General features: G+C 41.8%; 1 protein-coding gene across 5 annotated transcripts in view; it reads right to left on the bottom strand.

Moving 5' to 3' along the window:
* The window catches only part of VPS13A (vacuolar protein sorting 13 homolog A), a 240,710-nt gene that overhangs the window by 143,187 nt on the left and 74,374 nt on the right, over positions 1–23,149 (bottom strand). For all 5 annotated transcript variants that reach the window (XR_013541528.1, XR_013541529.1, XM_020787771.3 and 2 more), the window contains exons 25-26: positions 20,391–20,560; positions 11,638–11,794 (exon numbers count right to left, since the gene is read on the bottom strand). Coding sequence is in view for 3 of the 5 variants with exons in the window: in XM_020787771.3 (XP_020643430.3) it covers positions 11,638–11,794; positions 20,391–20,560 (327 nt within the window). In the remaining 2 variants the exon portion in view is untranslated. The remainder of the gene's footprint in view (positions 1–11,637; positions 11,795–20,390; positions 20,561–23,149) is intronic.

Genomic DNA, 23,149 nt, shown 5'->3' with positions numbered 1-23,149 from the left:
TAGCATGAGGCATGGAGTACTGATGTCAGGATGAAGGGCTGACCCTGCACCCCTGAAGATGACATCTTCAGCAGAGAGAAAGCCAGCAGAAGACTCTCTATCTGAGCTGAACTAGAAAATGGAACCAAGGATTCTGCTGCTATCAGGGTCCCACATGGCCTCTCAGTTCAGAGCTTTGCTACCACACTGGTTAGTTACAGGGATGACAGAAACAGAGATTTTTGTCCTTGTAGGACTGCAGCAGATTATCCATGAGGAAGCTCCTTCTGATCCTCAATTTGCTGTAGCACAGAGTCTTCTATTGCTCCTAGAAGTGAAAACATCAATGCCTGGTTGACCCAACATGCAGAATATCCTGTCAAGGAGATAAAGCCAATTTGTGCACACCCCTGGTCTGCCAGATGGTTCACGTCCATGGCACATGTACCACAAGGAGGATCATATGCAAAACAGCCAAAGACATAATGCTAGGTCTACCTGGTATCTCCTTGTTTATGTCCAATGCCATAAGGAGTTATCAGAGGCAACCTGCACTATGGAACCAGTAGGAATCCTGTGAAATGCTCTACAAGCCTACACCATCCATATTACCACCTTAAAGTTCACCATCAATACCAAGGAAACTACAGGCCATTGAACTCCAGAGGGAGCTCCACAACATCAAGCTACCTCATTCTATGCCAGTCCTGCCACCTCCAGTACCAGGCTCACCTACATTTTCAAGTCTGTAATAACATCAATACTAAATCAGTGGGTCCTTACTATAATTCAGAAGGGCTGTTGTAGAGAGCTTGATTTTCATCTGCCAATAGATGTTTTTTGTTTGACTGCACCAGAAATATCTGTCCAAGAAAAAGTGAAACGTCTCGAAAAGAGTGCTGGAGAACTGGTACTGACTAGCCCCACTGGGAACTTGGCTTGGTATTACATGTTACTGAAGAAGACTGGACGGTTTTTGTCATATTTTAGATATTTGAGGCATCAGTGCTAATGTCACTACAAAACATTTTTCCATGATGACCTTCACTGATCTTCCCCTTCTGAAGGAAAATGTTTGATTGGTGACGATAGAATTGAAAGATGGCTTTTTTCACATTGCCATACATCTCTCCCATTAGAAACACCTCAAGTTTTCGCTGAGTGAAACTGATTTCATTAACAGATGCTCTGTGATGATTTGTGTTTTTATGTGTATTAGAATGGGATATGTAGTCCTAAGATTGTCCCAATAGCATCCATCTTGATTTAAAGTCTGCTCTGTAGTAGGAAAGTTTTTCATGCTGTTTCAGAGAAGCTTCGCTCTCTGATTATCTCGTTGCTAAGATGAGTAGAGAGCAGAGACTTTCGTAGTCAAAATAATTCTGCCACAAAACATGATAACAACTCTCAAGCTCTCATGAGAAAGTTAGGAGGGACAACAAGACCCGGGGGGGGGTGTTCCTTATGAAGAATTCTGGGAAGAAGAAGGAAGTTGGTAAAGAGTTGGAAAAAGATGGAGTTGGACTGAGAAAGGTCAGACATGTGCTTTTTCCCATAATGGATTATAACTTTGCTATGGACTATTTTTCCTACCATGGACTGATGGAAGTCAACTGGATTTCATCTAGCGTCAGCCTGTGAAGACCCAAGACACGTGAGATGGACTGTGTTATGCTTTTTATTAGTTAGCATAATTCTATTTCTTTATTTTTCTAGCTGGAGTGGGGAGGGGAGTATTCCGTTTGTCTTGATATGAAAATGTACCTACTGAACTATTTTATTATCAACTGAAACCTTTTCTAAAGCAATTCTTTTCAATAAAGCAGTGATGATTTGATCTGCATGCATTGGTTCTTGTACAGACTAGCTGAATGTCTAATTGGCCATGTGTGTTTGCTACCAAAGATTTAGAGCCAGATTATTCTGAGTATAACTCATGGATTTGTCTGTGTGTGTTGCTTTCTTACTAAAGGAGATTGGCTTTTGAGGAAGAAGTTTAGACAGGACCTTGCTGAGACCTAAGGGCTCTGCTCAGCAGTCAGAGGTTTGTCTGGATTTCGGATTCATCCCAGTCTCCGGCACCCCCATAAATCTCTTTGGAGATAAGGGGCTGCTTACATGGTTGGCAGCGGTGACATGAAACACGGGCTTTGATTTATTGCGTTTACTTTGGCTTAAGTTGAAAGCAGCAAGCATCTCGATGCATGTGCTTTTCACAGCTGGGAAATCCCAAGCCTTGGCAGAGGGATTTCTTCCACGCTATTTACTTTGAAGGGCTATAAATCAGCTATATTGCATTTTTCTTTTCAGCTAAGGGTCTTAAAGAAAGACTTAGCTTTCAAGCGAAGTCTGTTAAGAACTAATGCTTTGGTTATGTAATTGGGCTGTTTAATGAGTGGGCATTTTCATGCAAGTAAGCGGTCGCCCTTCTGAAGCTCCAGGGTAGGGCTGTTTTTTGCCAGAGTGTTTTATGGCTTTGCCCTCGCCCTACAGTTTCGGCTACAGGGGCAGGGAGAGAATTTTCCTTTTGGGTCAACTTGGCGTCTGCGTTAGTTGCAGCTTGCATGGAGCAACACTTAGAAGGAGAAGAATTTTTGGAGTTGCATGGAGAGCAGTTTGTGACTCAGAGAAAAGTTAAGATTGGTGGTGCATCTGCTAGACTGCCTTTGGTTAGTAAAGATACGAAGGCCTTGCATCAAGAGCTTTTGGAGGCTGTTGAACACGACGTCTTGACTCAAAGTGGAGCTAAGCAAAGGATTACTTATGGTTCTTCACAACTAAGAAGGGAATTACAAAAGGGCAATATAATGGCTAAACTCCCAGCACAGGACATCCAGGACCTACTTGGATCTGATCCAGATCAGACTTGGTCTAGGTTGCAACAGATGGATCAGGCAGAGGAAATGGCGGGTGCCAGCACTCCAGTAGGGAGGGGAGTGCCAGCCAGGGACATTTCTGATGGAACAGCAGGAGCGGCAGCAGCAGCAGCCGGTGCTGAGGGTCCTGATCCTAACAAGAGTCTATCTCCAGTGGATAAGTTAACAATGATGTTTGCAGATTTTGTTGCTTGTCACACTCAATCTATTCATAATCAGAACATTGCTGATCAGTTATTGAAGCAGTACAGAGAGAAAAAGGTGGAGCATTTGGTTTATGAGCTGAAGGAAAAAGAGGAGTTTAAGAACTCAATAGCCAGTGTTGATAGAAGCAATCTACCTTACTACCATGATGGCGATGATATCTTATCATTTTTATCTATATATGAACAAGCGTGTAGAGATCTTAGGATACCTGAAGCCTGGTACCTCCAGTTAATGCGTACGCAGTGTTCTGGGCAACTTGCCAACATTGTAGCCAAATTATCTGGTGAGGACACTGACTGGCCTATTTTTAAAGAGGTAGTAAAGAGAAAATTTGGTTTTACTTTGGAAATACTGAGGCAGAACTTTAGAAAACTGAAAAAGCAGCCTAATGAGTGTTATTCTGCACTAGCTGACAAGATAGAACATCTAGGTGATCAGTGGTTGAGCTCCTTGGGAGTCAGTACCTTTGAGGATTTAAGAACTGTGTTGTACAAGGAGCATTTTCTTAATTTGGTGCCTTCAGAAATAAGGAGTACTTTGTTGGAGAGAGACTACAAAGACTTGCAAACCCTTGCTTTAAAAACTGATGAAATTCTCTCCTTTAAAAGGCCTGAACCAGCTGTTAGGGTAAAGACTGCACCAGTAGTGCCTAAGAGACAGAGTCAGCCTGAGTTTAGAAAGTCTTTTTCTCAAGAGCCCAGGCAAAGTTCATTTGAACAACGCAGGAGCCTAGCTCCTAGCCAGAGTAAAACACCTCTTAAATGTTTTGAATGTGTTGGCTCTCATCTGCGACGAGATTGCCCAAGGTTGAATGTGCCAACTAGCCAAGTTAAGGAGCCAGCTAGAAAAACACCTGTCCCAGCTCCACGCAGATCTAAAGCAGGCACTCCCAAGATGGCGTATGTAAGTTCTGGACCAGCGGGAACTCAGCAAGTGCCAGCTGCCAGTAATGCAGTTTCTGTGCCTCACCAGTCAAGCATTGTACCTTCACAGAGTCAGGAAGGAGTTAACTTAACTGTAACCCCTTCGCAAGCCAGTGGAATGCAGGCAGCAGTAAACCAATATGTGCCTAGAATTTTGGACTTACAAATTGCTTCAATTTCCTCAGAAATTGTAAAAGAGACGGCATCAGGAGAGAGGTTTTCTGTTATGGACCCTGAATGCATAGTGCCAGATGCACAGAGGGACTGGGTGACCCGCTCGTTCACTGAGGTAGTCTTCTTGCACACACCAACAGGCGATATGGCTTTGAGCGCTTTTCGTGACTCGGGTGCTGACATTTCTTCGATAAGTCGACAGTTTCTAGACCCCACCTTGATTCTGAACAATCTGAGGTGTCCAATAAAAACTTATGGGTCCATAGAGACTGAGCAGAAGTTTGTTCCTTTGGCATATGTAAAAATTACCTACAAGTCCTGGTCAGCTGCAAAACATATCCTAACCCATGAGGGAAAACCTGATTTCCTGCTTGGAAATGATCTTGCCTTTTTGGATCACATGCAAAGTCAAAATGCGGCTTCGATGCAGGTAGTCACACGTTCTCAAAGTAGGGAGATGCATGGTCCTGAACTGGAGCAGGAATCCACTGAGGATAGCTCAGATGGAGACCTTATGCAACAGCAGCCTCTTGTGACCAAACCTGATAATGCAGCTACAACTGAAACTAAAATGGAGAATGTGACCCCAATGGGATCGGAGGACTTTAGAATGAAGCAACTTAATGATCCCACTCTAGCTTCTTTGAGGTCACAAGCAGACAACTATGCTGAACGTCCTGTGCATCAGCAAGTTAGTTTCCTGTGGGGAGAAAATGGACTTTTGTACAGGGAATATTTTCCCAAATCCAACTTGGATGCCCAACCTATTCAACAGTTAGTCGTGCCTACTGAATATAGACTGAGAATACTAGAAATGGCTCATGACCATCCGAGTAGTGGGCACCAGGGAATACAAAAAACCCTAAAGAGGATTTCTCAACATTTTTACTGGCCTGGTATTTCAAAAACTGTAAAGGACTATGTCAGTTCTTGTGACTATTGCCAACGCACAGGCCATCAAACTGACAAGGTAAAGGCCGAAATGCAGATTATGGAGATTCCTGACCAAGTGTTCCAGTGTTTGCAAATGGATGTGCTAGGACCTTTTGTTCCTACTAAATCTAAGAAGAAATACATCATTTCTTTCATCTGTTCAGCCAGTAGGTGGATCGAAGCCTATGCTATTAGCAACCTTACAGCTACCACCATAGCTAGAATCATCGTGGACTTGTGCTCGCGTATTGGAGTACCATCCAAAATAATTTGTGATCAAGCAGGAGCCTTTACAAGTGAACTTATGCGCAAGATATGCGAGATAAGTGGAATAACCATCAGTTTTAGCACGGCCCATCATCCTCAATCTCATGGTATGGTGGAGAGAGGTCAACAAACTTTGCTTAGGATGATTAAAACTTTGACCCAAGAATATGGAAACATTTGGGATGAACTTTTGCCTTTTGCTTTGTTTGCTTACCGTAGCTCAGCTCATTCTTCACTAGGTGGCTTTTCTCCAAGTGAGGTGGTGTTTGGAAGAAATCTACAAGGACCATTGGACTTCCTGAAATCTGATTGGGAAGGTGTGGTTAAAAGTAGTACTGTGCCAGTTGCTGATTTTGTTAGAAAACTTCAAGAGAAACTCTTGGCTGTCCAGGAGTTGGCCAGAGACAATTTGTTAGACGCTCAAGCAAGTCAGAAGTTCTTCCATGACAAGAGATCCAGACACAGGGAATTTTCTGTGGGTGATTTGGTACTTGTTCTGAACCCACTCAGACCTTCTAAGCTAGAAGTTGTCTGGGAAGGTCCAGGTGAAATTGTTCAAAAACTGGGAAATGTCAATTATCTTGTCAAAATGTTGGATTCTAATAAGAAACCTGTTCTTTACCATGTCAATAGTTTGAAACTGTACAAAGATAGATCTGCAATGGTTTTTCAATGTCATGCTGAATATTTTCATGCTGCAAATGAACCTATTGATATGTTGTCTGAATTGCAAGATGCAAGTACATGGTCTGATAATCTTGTTTTAACAGGTACCGTTGATCAGAAGGAAAGGTTGTTCCAGATCTTAGAACAACACCAAGATGTGTTCTCAGATAAACCGGGTTACACCAAATTGATCAGTCATGTGATAACTACTGAGAACAATGCCCAGCCCATACGGTCTAGCCCATATAGAGCAATTGGTAATCATGCTATCCAGATTGAACAAGAGATACAAAAGATGTTATCTTTGGGGGTGATTGAACCGTCATTCTCCCCTTGGGCTTCACCAGTGGTACTGGTGCCAAAACGTAACGCTCTGGGTGAAATTCTCGAGGAAGTAAGATTTTGTGTTGATTACAGAAAGTTAAACAGTGTTACTGTTCCAGATCCATACCCATTGCCTAGAATGGATGATTTAATTGAACATCTTTCAAAGGCTAAGTTTATCAGCATTCTCGATCTAAAGAATGCTTATTGGCAGCTCGATTTGGCTGAAGATTCACGAGATAAGACCGCTTTCATTACGCACGTGGGAACTTTCCGTTTCCGACGATTGCCATTTGGTTTGAAGAATGCTGGTGCTTCATTTCAAAGGATGATAGACAAACTTTTACAAGGTTTACCTTTTGCAAGTGCTTATCTTGATGATGTTGCCATTTTCAGTTCTGATTTTGATTCTCACATGTCTCACATTGAAACTGTTTTGTCCAGACTTCAGCAAGCAGGACTGACAGTCAAAGCCAGCAAATGTCAATGGATGCAAGGAAAAGTCATGTACTTAGGTCATTTGATTGGGCAAGGAGAAATTCAGACTCTGCAAGCTAAAGTACAATCTATTAACGATTGGCCTATTCCAAAAACTAAGAAACAGGTACGCTCGTTTTTGGGCCTAGTTGGCTACTACAGAAAATTTATTCCTGATTTCAGTCATTTGGCTTCACCTCTGACAGAGCTCACTAAGAAGAGACAGCCTGTCAAGGTAAAGTGGACACCAGAGTGTCAAGGTGCCTTTGATGCTTTAAAAGCTAAGATTATGGATGCACCTATACTGAAATCCCCTGATTTTGATAAACCATTCATTTTACAAACAGATGCCTCTGAATTAGGCCTTGGAGCAGTATTGTTACAGCAAGGAGAAGATGGGAACCTTTACCCTATCTCATACTTCTCTAGAAAACTCTTGGATAGAGAGAGAAATTACGCAGTACCTGAAAAAGAGGCTCTTTCTATATTTTGGTCTCTAAATTTACTTAGACCTTACTTATGGGGGCGTAAGTTTACACTCCAAACAGATCACAGAGCTTTAGTTTGGTTGCAGAAGATGAAATCTCACAACCAAAAATTGTTGAGATGGAGTCTAACATTGCAAGATTTTGATTTTGAAGTTCAACACATTCCTGGAAAATTGAATGTTGTGGCAGATGGTCTTTCTAGAATGTACTGTGAAGATTCTTATGAACCTGAACGTTGAAACAATGTATTCAACAGTGTGCTATGTTTCAGTGTTGTAATAGTTAATCTGTAGTTGAAGTTTGAGATATAACCAGTTACTTTGAATTACTTTTTAGTTACTTTTGCTTGATTTCTTAAAATTAGATCAGATTTACTGCTCTGAATTTTAACGAATATCAGGGGGGGCATGTGATGATTTGTGTTTTTATGTGTATTAGAATGGGATATGTAGTCCTAAGATTGTCCCAATAGCATCCATCTTGATTTAAAGTCTGCTCTGTAGTAGGAAAGTTTTCCATGCTGTTTCAGAGAAGCTTCGCTCTCTGATTATCTCGTTGCTAAGATGAGTAGAGAGCAGAGACTTTCGTAGTCAAAATAATTCTGCCACAAAACATGATAACAACTCTCAAGCTCTCATGAGAAAGTTAGGAGGGACAACAAGACCCGGGGGGGGTGTTCCTTATGAAGAATTCTGGGAAGAAGAAGGAAGTTGGTAAAGAGTTGGAAAAAGATGGAGTTGGACTGAAAAAGGTCAGACATGTGCTTTTTCCCATAATGGATTATAACTTTGCTATGGACTATTTTTCCTACCATGGACTGATGGAAGTCAACTGGATTTCATCTAGCGTCAGCCTGTGAAGACCCAAGACACGTGAGATGGACTGTGTTATGCTTTTTATTAGTTAGCATAATTCTATTTCTTTATTTTTCTAGCTGGAGTGGGGAGGGGAGTATTCCGTTTGTCTTGATATGAAAATGTACCTACTGAACTATTTTATTATCAACTGAAACCTTTTCTAAAGCAATTCTTTTCAATAAAGCAGTGATGATTTGATCTGCATGCATTGGTTCTTGTACAGACTAGCTGAATGTCTAATTGGCCATGTGTGTTTGCTACCAAAGATTTAGAGCCAGATTATTCTGAGTATAACTCATGGATTTGTCTGTGTGTGTTGCTTTCTTACTAAAGGAGATTGGCTTTTGAGGAAGAAGTTTAGACAGGACCTTGCTGAGACCTAAGGGCTCTGCTCAGCAGTCAGAGGTTTGTCTGGATTTCGGATTCATCCCAGTCTCCGGCACCCCCATAAATCTCTTTGGAGATAAGGGGCTGCTTACATGCTCCTATTTGGCCTTTCAAGAGTTCCAAGGGTCTTCACCAAGACCTTGGCAATACTTATGACATTCCAGAGGGGAGAAGCTATAATCCTCTTTCATTACACAGAGATGGGTTACATCTGGCTAGTTGTAGCCCAAACCAAGTCGCTCCTATAAAACCATGTTGATACTATAGTGAAATATCTCAACAATCTGGGCCTCTGAATCAGTCAGGATAAGTCATCTGCATCACTTACTCAGGAAATTATTTTCATAGGGGAAGAGTAACAGACTGGCAATCTGTCAGATAGTATTATAGACCATCCAATAGACAAAGTTGTCCATCTCTTGAAATAGGCCCATGATGTTCATGGTCTTGATACCTCATTTTGCCAGACTCCATGAGACCTCTGTTGTCCTGGCTACTGAAGTACCTACATCCCAGTCTCTAATTTGAAAGGAATGCAGATTACAGTAATGTCAGGAATTCTTCTGTCCTTGGAGTGGTGAAGAAATCTCAGAACTTGCTTCAAGGCATGCCCTTCCAGCGCTACCTCCATTACTAACCCAAAGAAGAACTATCAAGAAAGGCAACAGGGATGGCACGAGGAGGAATCACTAGTGGCTGCTGCAGGGTTTCGTATGGTTGCATGGAAATAATTTCTTGCATCTCCACTGATGGAACTGCCAAAGTAGTTATTGGTGAAAGAGCATCCTCCTTTCTCTTCTTTACAGGCAGATCAGAAAGCTGGTCTCTCTTTAACTTAACCATGTCAGAATATAGAAATTTTGTAGGCCTGAACCTGAATAAATGTATTATTAAGGAGCTGCCATTGTGCACAGATGTGAGTATGCTGAGTCACTCTGAAGATGATGCAATGTCTGGAAATAAGAAGACACCAGGTGCAGAAGATGAAGTCATGTGTCTTCTGATTGGACTAGAAAAGCCATGTATATGTATATAAGTGGACAGTGTCTGTGTATCATTCTCTTCTTTCTTCACCATTTGCTGCTATCCACTATGTCAGTTTGTGTAAAGAGTTCCTGCCATGCTGATGTGATGCCTGCCTGTAAATACCTGTAAATACTTGTAAATACAACCGTCTTGCATAAGAACTTGTACGTGTCTTCAATAACTCTGCGTTTTTCCTGTCGCCAAATCCGTGACAGACCACCTTTTTCTTCAAAGACAATGGAGTCAATAGAAGATGGTTTGCCTCACTGAGCCAAAGCCAATGTCAAGTGCACTGATGATGAAGCAAGACCTAACTGAATTATCAAAGAAGTGGCTATAACAACAAATGAACTTTCAGGACCCTCGGGCAGGAGTCTCGGGCAGGAGTCAGGGATAAAGGAGAGGGAGGAAGAAGGAAGCACCTGCTTGGATGACACAACGGTATCTGATAGCAAGGAATGGAAAGACACAAAAGAAGAGTGGGACCCCACTTTGTGTCTTGGAGAAGGTGGACTATACACTGGTGCAGAACTCCTGGACAGTGGTCTAGATAGAGGTCCCCATTGCTAAGCGGACAGGATGCAGCAGATGAGTTCCCATCTTCAGCCCAACAGCAGCACTGTCTCCACCATCTATCCTTTCGAGGGCACCCAGCTACTATCCAATGAAGGCATAGGTGCCAAAAAGAGCACCAGATGCTGCAACAAGAGATGCTGAGGAATCTAACTGTTGGTGAGCAGCTTGACTGACAAACAGCCTCTGTGATGGATCCTGAGATAGTAACACCTATAGATGTTGTAGTTAACAAAGGCTTTTCAAACAGATGAGACTTCAACAGAACACTTTTATTTATTCTTATTTTGGAATTAAAACTCAAACATATTCTACATAAATTACCTCTGCCTATGTCTCTAAGGCAAAAAAGGCAGCTGTGTGATTTTCCCCACAACACTCCAAACATAATTTGAAGAAAAAGTCAGGGGCCCATAGATCTTGAGGAAGAAATAAATATTCAACTACTAAATTTCTAAAAAATAAACAACAACAGCGACTGTAAGTAACTTTTAAATAAACCAAGTACAAGAAAAATGTAGTGGCTCCACTAACAACAGAAGGTAATCATTTTCAAGACAGAAAAGCTCAGGGTGCAGTCACTGGGACAGATGACGTAAAACTGAAGAAAGAAGCACTAGTGTTTGTGCTTAGGGGGAGGGGGAGGACCAACAGTCAAAAAGCTCTCAGTATCAAGGATATGAAAGGAGTAGCCCTGCACAGGTGCAATCTCATCAGTATAACTGCACAGAGACTACAACAAAAAGAATCTATTATGAACATGATAGTTGTGCAGAAGTAATTAAGTTTCCTCAGATTTAAAATCAACCTTCCTAAGATAAAAGTGAACATTAATCTTTTAATTGCACTTTTATATTAACCTATTCAAGGGCACTCAATCACTGTAAAGCTCAGCCTTTTACATAGCAACATTCATAACAAATATGTCATTTACAGAAGTAGATTGGGAGAGTTACTTTCACCCAACTTTCTGATCACATGAATTATTTCTCACAGATAGCTAGATTATGAAATTAAACACATCAAACGAATGGCTTTTTAATAGTTTAATACTGCATATACTGAAGAGCAGGTCTTCTTGCAGGCACGGACAATTCAGTGTATGCCTATACATATTAGTATTGTGCATTCACTCTTAAGTCCATTCCACCTATTTTTCATCAATCTGAAACTCCACTCTCAACCAAAATATAAAATATTTATTTTTATACACAACTTCTACAACATACAAATTTAACACATATCTCTCCATGGCAGACATTATTTTTGTATGCAAATTCTGAGGTAAAAAACGCACACTGCAAAATTTGTAGAAATGGTCTCTCTACCTGAAGGATAACTGTTCCATATGCCAATTAATCCAAGGCATGTAAGTTACATTAGTTTTCACTTAAAAAAGAGGACCAAGTGAATTTATCCTCCATCCCAAATAATGATATTTCTCATCAGCAAACCATTATTTTAAAAGAAATGCACTTACCCATATATTCTGGACATAATAAGCAAATCTCTCTAAGAAAAGCAGTAGCAGTCATATCATATGTCCTTAACTTAAGCTCAGTGCCCAGCTTTAAAATTTCCAGGCGAAGAATCGGTTTTTCAACACCTTCTATAAGACGACACACTTGAAGGAACACCTGTGCATAAAAACAATACTGGGACAGTGAGTCATTTATAATCATTCCAATGCTAGGCAGGTATTTATTCATTAATTTATTATGTGAAATACACAATCCTTCATTTCAGAGCAAAGTCCTTCAAAATATGTTTATAAAGCTCAATAAACATATGTGGCTGAATCATATCGATTCATACACACAACAGAAATTTAACAGTACAATCAACTTGGAATGCTTCTGGTCTATCCCAATACTGTACCTTTTCCCCATCCAACTTCTGATCCATTCTCCTATATCAATCTATTAAAGCTCTATTTGCTATGGCTCCTCAATAATACCACCCTTTCCATTCCCCTGCTCTGTAACCTACAGCTAGTGCCTGATAAAAATGGGATGGAGCTTGCAGAGAGGAGGGCCTGGGACACCTGAAGCTGATTGTGAGGGGGTCGTTCCAGGTGCCACTAGTGGGCTGTTGTCACCCCCACCCCCAAAAAGGCCCCTTTAGAGTCTATAGCACCAGGGCTCCAGGAGGGCACAGAGCCTGGAAGGTAGGCTCCAAACAAAATAGAGGATGAGGGAGATCATGAGACCCACGTGGGCAAGGAGGTAGGGTCCAGGTCCCTCGGGCAGGAGTCAGGGATAAAAGAGAGGGAGGAAGAAGGAAGCACCTGCTTGGATGACACAACAGTATCTGAATCAAGGAATGGAAAGACACAAAAGAAGAGTGGGACCCCATTTTTGTGCTTTGGGGAAGGTGGTCTATACACTGGTGCAGAACCCCTGGACAGGGGTCTGGATAGAGGTCCCCATTGCTAAGCGGACAGGATGCAGCAGATGAGTTCCCATCTTCAGCCCAACAGCAGCACTGTCTCCACCATCTATCCCTTTGAGGGCACCCAGCTACTATCCAATGAAGGCACAGGTGCCAAAAAGAGCACCAGATGCTGCAACAAGAGATGCTGGAGAATCTAACTGTTGGTGAGCAGCTGGCAGTATAAGATTTCACTGTAGGATAGCTTGAGAAGGTGTTGAAGACATGGGACCATCAAGACAGTGGGCACTGGAAGCACAGATGGAAACACAGAATCAGAAAGAGACTGAACTTGTCTGAGGGGCTAATAGAGCTAACTCACCCGCCCCAGCACATTGATGGTGCAAGACATGACTGGCACCCTATATTTTCTTGTAGCTCATTACCTTACATTAATAAAGTTAGATTAGATTAGATTAGGCATCCTTCAGTCTCGAAAGACTATGGTAACGTGCTATGTATAGAAGACGTGGAACAGCATCTAGTGTGGCTGATAAGGCCAATTCGAGAGTGCCAATCCCTTCCACACTGAAGACAAATACAATCTATCCCCTATCCTGCTCCCTGGTTTTGCTGCTTTTGGGACTGCCTCTTTGCCCCGGCCTGCTGGACAAGGGTCTCTTCAAATTGAGAGAGGCCATGATGCACTGCCTGTCTCCAAGCTGAACGCTCAGATGTCAGGGTTTCTCATCTGTTGAGGTCCATTCCTAAGGCCTTCAGAATCTGCTTGCAGATATCCTTGTATCGCAGCTGTGGTGTCCCTCTGGGCCAATTTCCCTGCACTAATTATCCATACAGGAGATCTTTTGGAATCCGACCATCAGCCATTTTCATGACATGCCCAAGCCAACGTAGACGTCGCTGTTTCAGTAATGTACAAATGCTAAAAATTCGAGCTCGTTCTAGGACTACTCTATTTGGAACTTTGTCCTGCCAGGTGATACCAAAAATCCAATGGAGACAATGCATATGGAACGTGTTCAGCTTCCTCACCTGGCGTGCACAAAGAAGCCAGGACTCACTGCAGTACAGGAATGTGCTCAGGACATAGGTGCTATAGACCTGGATCTTGGTATAGGCCATCAACTTCTTATTAAGCCATACTCTCTTTGTGAGTCTTGAGAACATGGTAACTGCTTTACCAATGTGTTTATCCAGCTCGACATCTAGGGAGAGAGTGTCAGAGATTGTTGAGCCAAGGTACACAAAGTTATTAACAACCTCTAAATCTTCTGTGGAGATGGTAATAGAGGGAGGCGAGTCCACACACTGGCCGATGACTTGTGTTTTCTTCAGGCTGATTGTTAGTCCAATGTCTTGGCAGGCCTTTCTAAAACGATTCATGAGTTGTTGTAGGTCTTCAGCAGAGTGGGCAACAATGGCTGCATCATCGGTGGAGAGGAGGTCCCGTATGCATTTCAGTTGGACTTTGGTCTTTGCTCTCAATCTAGAGAGATTAAAGAGCTTTCCATCTGATCTAGTCCGGAGATAGACACCTTCTGTTGCACTTCCAAAGGTGTGCTTCAGCATGACAGCAAAAAAACATCCCGAACAGGGTTGGCGTGAGGACACAGCCCTGTTTCACGCCACTTCGGGTGTCAAAGGGATCTGATGCTGAGCCATCAAAAACTACAGTGCCCTTCATTTCCTCATGAAAGGACCTGATGATGTTAAGGAGTCGAGGTGGACATCCAGTCTTGGGAAGTATTTTAAAACGGCCATCGCTGCTAACCAAATCAAAGGCCTTTGTGAGATCTATGAAGGCCATAGAGTGGCTGTCGTTGTTCCCTACATTTCTCCTACAGCTGTCTTACTTTAATAAAGTAATGTTCAAGCAACTCAGGAGGTCTGGAATTTATGGAGATTCTAATAGAGGAAGGTTTCATTGTCACCTCTGCCTTGGGTGGGAGCAGCAGCACTCACATTGACAGAGGCAGTTTTCTTCCCATTTCCCAGGGCCTGGCAAAGGACTTTTGTCTTCTGGCTCTTTGCCCAAAGCCTCTAAATATCATATGAGAGCACAGGAATGAAAGACAGGTTGCCTATCTGTAACTGTGGTTATTTGAATTGTCATATGTTCATTCACACACAGATAATCTGTCTTGACCATGAGCAGTCACCTCAGAGTCTTCTAGAGCAAAAGGAAATGTGAATTTGTTTTGGTAAGAGCCCCGTCCACCCGCCCGCCCGGTAAATATAAGGGCCTTCCACCCAAGCCTCAGTCCCAAAGTCTGTTGTGAAAAAAAGGGCAGCTCAATGGAAAGGAACTTCCTGTGGTTAGTTAGAGGAGAGGAGGGCAGGATGTGAGAATGTACAGATGACCACACAAAGAACCAAACTCAGAGGCAGACAACACATCCTTCTTCATCATGCATATGGGTGATCAGCAAGCTATCTTACCAGGTAGAGGGCACACCAAATTGCTGTTGACAGGACTGCAGTGCTGAAAAGAAACTCTTGGAAAGCCCAAGTCTGTAGTGGTGCACATAAGTCATTGGTTGGACCAGATAGCAACCCTGCAGATTGTATCTAGTGGCATATCATACATCCAGTGCATAGGTAATGCAACCACCCATATAGAGTGGTCTCAGATTCTAGGCAGACACAAAATATTAATTTTTAATATCTGTAGCTGCCACTGGAGAGTTGAGATAAGGCAAAGATCCTACTTCATCACAAGCTAACCTACCATCTAACAATTTCTCTGCCTGAACAGATGGAGGTGGTCCAGAGGCGAAGATGTCAACACATACCTTTTGCCCGGAAAAGCCCAGAATTCTGTCACCACTGTGAAATCCATAAGTACTTTTCACTACCATAGGACTGGACATACTAGACTTTTGGTTTCTGTACAGTCAGTCATTTCTTAGCAGGGAAGCTAAAAATAGCTCTGTTGTAATGAACAGATCAAGCCTGACTTAATGGTGACTCTTATCCCTTAGGGCAGTGGCCCCCAACCTTTTCCCATCCACAGACCAGTTGGGGGTCCAGGGGCTGTGTGTGTGTAGTATCTCCCATGCTTGTTGGTGGGGTGAGCGCTCACGGGTAGCGCACTTGCACGCATGCATGGGGGGTGGGGGAAGTGCTCATGGGGTGGGGTGCACTCACGCACATGCATGGGGTGTGTGGGGTGTGCTCACAGGTAGGCAGGATGTGCTCACAGGGAGTGGGCGCTCGCATGCATGTGCAGGGGCAGGGGATGTGCTCGCGGGAGTGGGGTGTGCTCACGCTCATGCACGGGGGAGTGCATGCGGGAGGCGGTAGATCTGTCTCCGCAGCCTGGTCCTGAAAGGGCCACGGCCCTCTACTGGGCCTCAGACCAGGGGGTGGGAATCCCACCTCAAGGGAATAAAATTTCAATAGTCCACCTCCAGAAACTAATAGATCTGAATGGTTTTCTGAGTCTCTTGGGAATCTGCGAAAGCTCAGTTCTCTGCTTAAAATGGGCGTGTTTGAGCATTTGACATCAGAGCTCAAACAGATATGGTTGCTTTATCATCAGTGCAATCTATGAAATGCCTAACGAGGTCTAAAACCATTTTTCAGGTAGAAAAATACATGCTCTTTCCAATGATAAAAGATCTTCATATGGTATTTATCCACCTACGTTTTGAGCTAATGGTTACAAGGATGTTACAAGGCTGATATCAGGGCATTTCCATACAGGATAGACTGTGTATTTGTGGGACAGCAAAAGTTGAAGATCTGGCACATTATTTATCACATTGTCAATGATATGCTAACATCACAAAACTTTACTTAATACCCTATTTGGAGCGTCGGGGGGCTGGGGCTGAGAGTAATATGACTTACTTATTACAAGGGGACAACCTCCATTTAACTTGTAAAGTGGCAATTTTTGCTGTAAAAGCAGCAATCCTGAGGAAACAAGAAGTCGGTAAGGGGTTTGTTTAGTTGAGGTATGCCACTACTTAGGTATAACCACTAAGAGGTTACCTGCCGCGTCAGTGGGATTTGTTTTAAATAGCTGTTTGAAAGGTAATTTCTTGTGCATGTATTCTTGTCTATTATCAGTTTATACATTTATTTATATTTATACATTTTGCTATGTAATTTTGAAATGGTCTGATGACTTATTTAATAATAGAAAAATGTGCTTAGAATAGGAAAGTACCTTGGGGTATCAATGAAATAGTTAGCAAGCATCCAAAATCCTATTATCGGGCAGTTTTACAATGTTGATATTCCAAGGAACTAAGCTGACTCAACAGCCACAGCACAACAAACCAAACTAAATCAAATCAAATCAAATATCAACAACTTTGAGATAAGTGTATTTTAATACAACTAACAAACATCTTAGGCCTTACTCTGTGATAACAGCAAAGAAATTTTATTTCTCTGCCACCACTGCATTTGCACAATAGAATTCTCCAAGAGCTACATAATCTGCTCTTTGGAGGATCATGACATCAATCAAATTACAGTAAATCCTCAAAAGTTCATTATGAAGAATTTGCATTACATTCTGCAAAGAAAACTGTTCACTTTCTTTCTGATTTGGATGCCACCATTTTCATACAGTCAGGGTTTTATCCAGTAATATTGTTATAGACAGGCTGCAGCATGTACAGCCTAATAACATTCAGAAGTTATTTGGTGACCTGAAACCACCAGATTTTCAAATCTATGTCTTCTTTATTAAAGTCTACCAAGACTGCACTAACCATCTGAACTAAAGAGGAGCTTCATACCTACTTGAAGGAAGTTTTGACTACTTCTGCACTTAATAAGGAAATCCTTAAACTAATTTTTGGGGGGATTTGGATTAGCTGATTCTCAGTATCATCTAGTAATACACAATTCTTCAGTAACACAATGGAAAAGGGGTAGCTTCACCTCTTAAATCAGTCTTCCCTAGTGTTTAAACAAATGAAAAGGAAATACAAAATACTGAGGAAAAAGCTCCTAGACCATGAAACACTGAAATGTGTTAACATGATCAATGGGTAGCATTTGCTGATACAGCAAATTGTTGATCTGGAACTTACAGTTTCGGTAATTTACACTGGCAGCATCTCACCAGTCTGACCAAAAAAAGCAACTATTTCTCATAGCAACAAGTTGCTAGTCTAGTAATTAATGGGATTCATACTTCATAATCTCTCTAAAAGCAATAGAAATGTTTATTACATTTCTTCTGTCCATTTATAGAGTTCAGCAATTTACTACACTGGTAAAATTCAGCTGTTAACAATTGAAGGAAATATCTGAGAGATATATAAATCTAAGTAGACAAGAGACATATATATGGCATGTTACACACCACACACATCAGATACCAAAAACATAAATACCAGGCATGACTCGCCAAGAATCAGGTGGGAACAGTAGAGACATCATGGATTTCCTGTCAGCTAACTGGCTCCTGTTAAGCAAAAGCCGCGAGTATTGTGGATTGGGAAACATGCTGATTAGAATGGAGGTATGCTAACAAGGTTGACTGGAGTTGCAATTCTTCTGAAGTACCAAGTTTACAACCTAAGAATTTTCTTGGACTCAGCACTATCTATGGCTGTGTAACTATTTCAGGTAATTCACTACCTAAATCTCTATGTGGAGAAGGTGGATGCTACAATAGTCATTCCTGCTCTGGCTGATTCCAACCTGGACTACTGTAAAGCGTTCTTTGTGTGATTACCTTATAGGATGGTGCACAGTACAACAGTATTGTTGTTGTTTAGTCGTTAAGTTGTGTCCGACCCTTTGTGACCCGATGGACCACAGCACGCCAGGTCGTCCTGTCTTCCACTGCCTGCCAGAGTTGGGTCAAATTCATGTTGATAGTTTCAATGACACTGTCCATCCATCTCGTCCTCTGTCGTCCCCTTCTCCTCTTGCCCTCACACTTTCCCAACATCAAGGTCTTTTCCAGGGAGTCTTCTCTTCTCATGAGATGGCCAAAGTACTGGAGCCTCAGCTTCAGGATTTGTCCTTCCAGGGAGCACTCAGGGTTGATTTCCTTTAGAATTGATAGGTTTGTTCTCCTTGCAGTCCAGGGGACTTTCAAGAGTTTCCTACAGCACCACAATTCAAAAGCATCAATTCTTCAGCGGTCAGCCTTCTTTATGGTCTAGCTCTCACTTCCATACACCGCCACTGGAAAAACCATAGCTTTGACTATGCAGACCTTTGTCAGCAAGTGATATCTCCACTTTTCACGATGCTATCTAGGTTTGTCATCACTTTCCTCCCAATAAGTAGGAGTCTTTTAATTTCGTGACAGCTGTTACCATCTGCAGTGATCATGGAGACCAAGAAAGTAAAATCTGTCACTGCCTCCATATCTTCCCCTTCTATTGGCCAGGAGGTGATCGAACCAGTGGCCATGATCTTAGGGGTTTTTTTTTATGTTGAGCGTCAGACCATTTTTTGCACTCTCCTCTTTCACCCTCATCAAGAGGTTCCTGAAGTCCTCCTCACTTTCTGCCATCAGAGTGGTACTATCATCTGCATATCGGAGGTTGTTGATATTTCTTCCGGCAATCTTAATTCTGCCTTGGGATTCCTCCAGTCCAGCCTTCGGCATGATGTATTCCGCATATAAATTAAATAAGCCGGGGGACAATATACAGTCTTGTCGTACTCCTTTCCCAATTTTGAACCAATCAGTTGCTCCATATCCAGTTCTAACTGTTGCTTCCTGTCCCACATAGAGATTTCTCAGGAGATAGATAAGGTGGTCAGGCACTCCCATTTCTTTAAGGACTTGCCATAGTTTGTTGTGGTCAATACAGTCAAAGGCTTTTGCATAGTCAATGAAGCAGAAGTAGATGTTTTTCTGGAACTCTATGGCTTTCTCCATAATTCAGCACATGTTAGCAATTTGGTCTCTAGTTCCTCTGCCCCTTCAAAATCCAGCTTGTACTTCTGGGACAACAGCATAGTTGTCTGTTACAGTGAGGCAGAGTCAAACACTGATTCTGTGCCAGCTCCACTCATTTCCAGTGTTTTTCTAGGCCTTGTGTGAAATGTTAGTCACTTTTAAAGCCCTTAACGTGTTGGGTGAGTCTCTGGCAGTTCCAAGTAAAGTTGTCTTTCTTTGTGTCAAAAGCTCCATAAAACAATGAATAGAATGTAATATAAATTTAGGCAAGAGTTTGGTTTGCAAAAATCAAATTGTAAAGCTTCAATAAATACATCAGATATTTTCTCTCAATAATAGGCAACATCAAGAACACATGGGATAAATAGAACCAAAAGTTTCATGGTACACACTGAGAGAATATGGTGCAACAGGTGTGAAGTTGCATGTCTTTCTCCACACTGATGAAATAATGTGTTGGTGCAAAGACAAAAACCCACATTTTCTTAGGTATACCTTGATTCTGTTAACTCCAGAATAAGTAAGGTTGTGAAAGACATTCTGAAACCTAGAGAACTGATACTAGTGGATGGGTGGGGAAGATACTGAAGTGTATATACAAACAGAGTGCCTCAGCAATTTTCATTGACTGCTATGGCAAGTACTCCAATGCATTTTCCTCAGGGTTGCCTTCTCCCAAAAGGTTTCTGAATGACACAGAACTCGCTGTCTATAGTGGCAAGGAAGTAGTAGGATGACTTTGCTTCCACTTAGCAAATTCTGAACCCAATCTCAATATATACTATGGGGAGAACAGGTAAGGACAACCACAGGAATAGTTACATTATTTTTGAAAATGAGGCAACTATCATAACAAGAATGCAGCATAGTTGAAGGATGGAAACTATTATTTTAGAATCAGTCGTGAAGTGACATGCAAATAAGACTACTGTGGAAGATGGTAAAATCTCTGTTACCTCAGATATTTCAAATCTTAGCTGGAAATCAATCATATTCTTCAAAGATTCTCGTCTTGCGATCTTTTTTTTTAAACTGCCCATCTTGGTTAAGGAACCTGAAGATGCTTCAAAAAATGGCAAGTCTTCCACAGGACTACTCAGGGCATCAAAAAATTCATCTTCAGATTCTGAAAATAGTTTAAATAATGATGGTTATTAAAATGTTCACATGGTAATCCAACAAACACATCTGTGTAAAATGTATATGTATCTGCACTATGCTGTTTTTGCATCAGGAATAGTTGATGTATTGGGTATCAATACTTTCACTCTCTAAAACAGAAGGTGCTACTTTAATTAGATAGTTGTATGTGCATATGTTCTAATGCAATACCAAAGATATGACGCCAATAGAGTGGACTAACCACCTGTGTCTTCCAAAGAACAGCAAGGAGAGACAAGAGGGCCTTCTTAAATGAACAGTGCAAAGATATAGAGGAAAATAACAGAAAAGGAAAAACCAGAGATCTGTTCAAGAAAATTGGAGATATTAAAGGAACCTTTTGTGCAAAGATGGATATGATAAAGGACAAAAATAATGGGGACCTAACAGAAGCAGAAGACCTCAAGAAGAGGTGGCAAGAATACACAGAGGAATTATACCAGAAAGATCTGGATGTTCTGGGCAACCCAGATAGTGTGGTTGCTGACCTTCAGCCAGACATCATGGAGAGTGAAGTCAAGTGAGCCTTAGAAAGCATGGCTAACAAAAAGGCCAGTGGGGGTGATGGCATTCTAGTCAAACTATTTAAAATCTTAAAAGATGATGATGTTAAGGTGTTACACTCAATATGCCAGCGCATTTTTGTAAAACTCAGCAGTGGCCAGAGGATTGGAAAAGTTCAGTCTACATCCCAATCCCAAAGAAGGGCAGCAACAAAAAATGTTCCAACTACCATACAATTGCACTCATTTCACACGCTAGCAAGATTATGCTCAAAATCCTCCAAGGTAGGCTTCAGCAGTATGTGGACTGAGAACTCCCAGAAGTACAAGCTGGATTCCGAAGGTGCAGAGGAACTACAGACCAAATTGCTAACATGTGCTGGATTATGGAGAAAGCCAGAGAGTTCCAGAAAAACATCTACTTCTGCTTCATTCACTACGCAAAAGCCTTTGACTGTGTGGACCACAGCAAACTATGGCAAGTTCTTAAAGAAATGGAAGTGTCTGACCACCTTATCTATCTCCTGAGAAATCTCTATGTGGGACAGGAAGCAACAGTTAGAACTGGATATGGAACAACTGATTGGTTCAAAATTGGGAAAGGAGTACGACAAGACTGTATATTGTCTCCCTGCTTATTTAACTTATATGCAGAATATATCATGCGAAAGGCAGGATTGGACGAATCCCAAGACGGAATTAAGATTGTTGGAAGAAATATCAACAACCTCCAATATGCAGATGATAGTACCACTCTGATGGCAGAAAGTGAGGAGGACTTCAGGAAGCTCTTAATGAAGGTGAAAGAGGAGAGCGCAAAAAATGGTCTGAAGCTCAACATCAAAAAAACTAAGATCATAGCCAATGGTGCCATCACCTCCTGGCAAATACAAGGGGAAGATATGAAGGCAGTGACAGATTTTACTTTCTTGGGCTCCATGATCACTGCAGATGGTGACAGCAGCCACGAAAATAAAAGGCGCCTGAATCTTGGGAGGAAAACAATGACAAACCTTGACAGCATCTTAAAAAACAGAGACCTCACCTTGCTGACAAAGGTCCACATAATCAAACTATGGTTTTTCCAGTAGCGATGTATGGAGTTGAGAGCTGGACCATAAAGAAAGCTGACCGCCAAGGAATTGATGCTTTTGAATTGTGATGCTGGCGGAGACTCTTGAGAGTCCCCTGGACTGCAATGAGAACAAACCTATCCATTCTAAAGGAAATCAACCCTGAGTGCTGACAGATCCTGAAGCTAAGGCTCCAATACTTTGGCCATTTCATGAGAAGACTCCCTGGAAAAGCCCCTGATATTGGGAAAGTGTGAAGGCAAGAGGAGAAGGGGACAACAGAGGACGAGATGGATAGACAGTGTCATCGATCAAAGCTACCAACATGAATTTGACCAAACTCCGGAAGGCAGTGGAAGACAGGACAGCCTGGCGTGCTGTAGTCCATGGGGTCACGAAGAGCTGAACACAATTTAACGACTAAACAACAACAAACCACCTGTGTGGAATACAATAGGCTGAACACTCAGAAGTATTTCACATACTGTACTTTACACATGAAGAGCATGAACAGACAAGGGGCAGCACAGTAATTCACTTTGGCAAAGAAAGATAAATAAATAATAAACCCAATTAAGCAAGCAAGCAAGTGCTGATGCAGATATTATTTATGAGTTTACTAAAGCAAACTGGTTGGTTACTTCCACAACTTATTAATGGTTTTAATCTTTTTTTTATAACTCCCAAATATTGACAGTGGTCTCATAACTAGGTACAATGAGTTATAATATTTTTAATGCCCAATTCTGTTGCAGTAATCTGCAAGATCATGCATTAATTTCAAAATGTCTGCCAGCCTGTCTCTCAGTCCAAATATAATTCCAAAACTCACAGTACTGTATCTATATGCTACCTTCTATATCTTCTTATTTACCATACCAGCCTACAAAGTCCTTAATTACTTGAAGCCAACATATCTCCTATCTTTCCCTTTGCAGTGTCACAACATACTCTTAAGACAGATACTATATGCACAGC

Source organism: Pogona vitticeps, chromosome 2, assembly GCF_051106095.1.
Source record: "Pogona vitticeps strain Pit_001003342236 chromosome 2, PviZW2.1, whole genome shotgun sequence".
NCBI classification, from domain to species: domain Eukaryota; kingdom Metazoa; phylum Chordata; class Lepidosauria; order Squamata; family Agamidae; genus Pogona; species Pogona vitticeps.
Note: the sequence above shows the minus strand (reverse complement) of the source record. Positions and strands in the feature narration are given on the sequence as shown.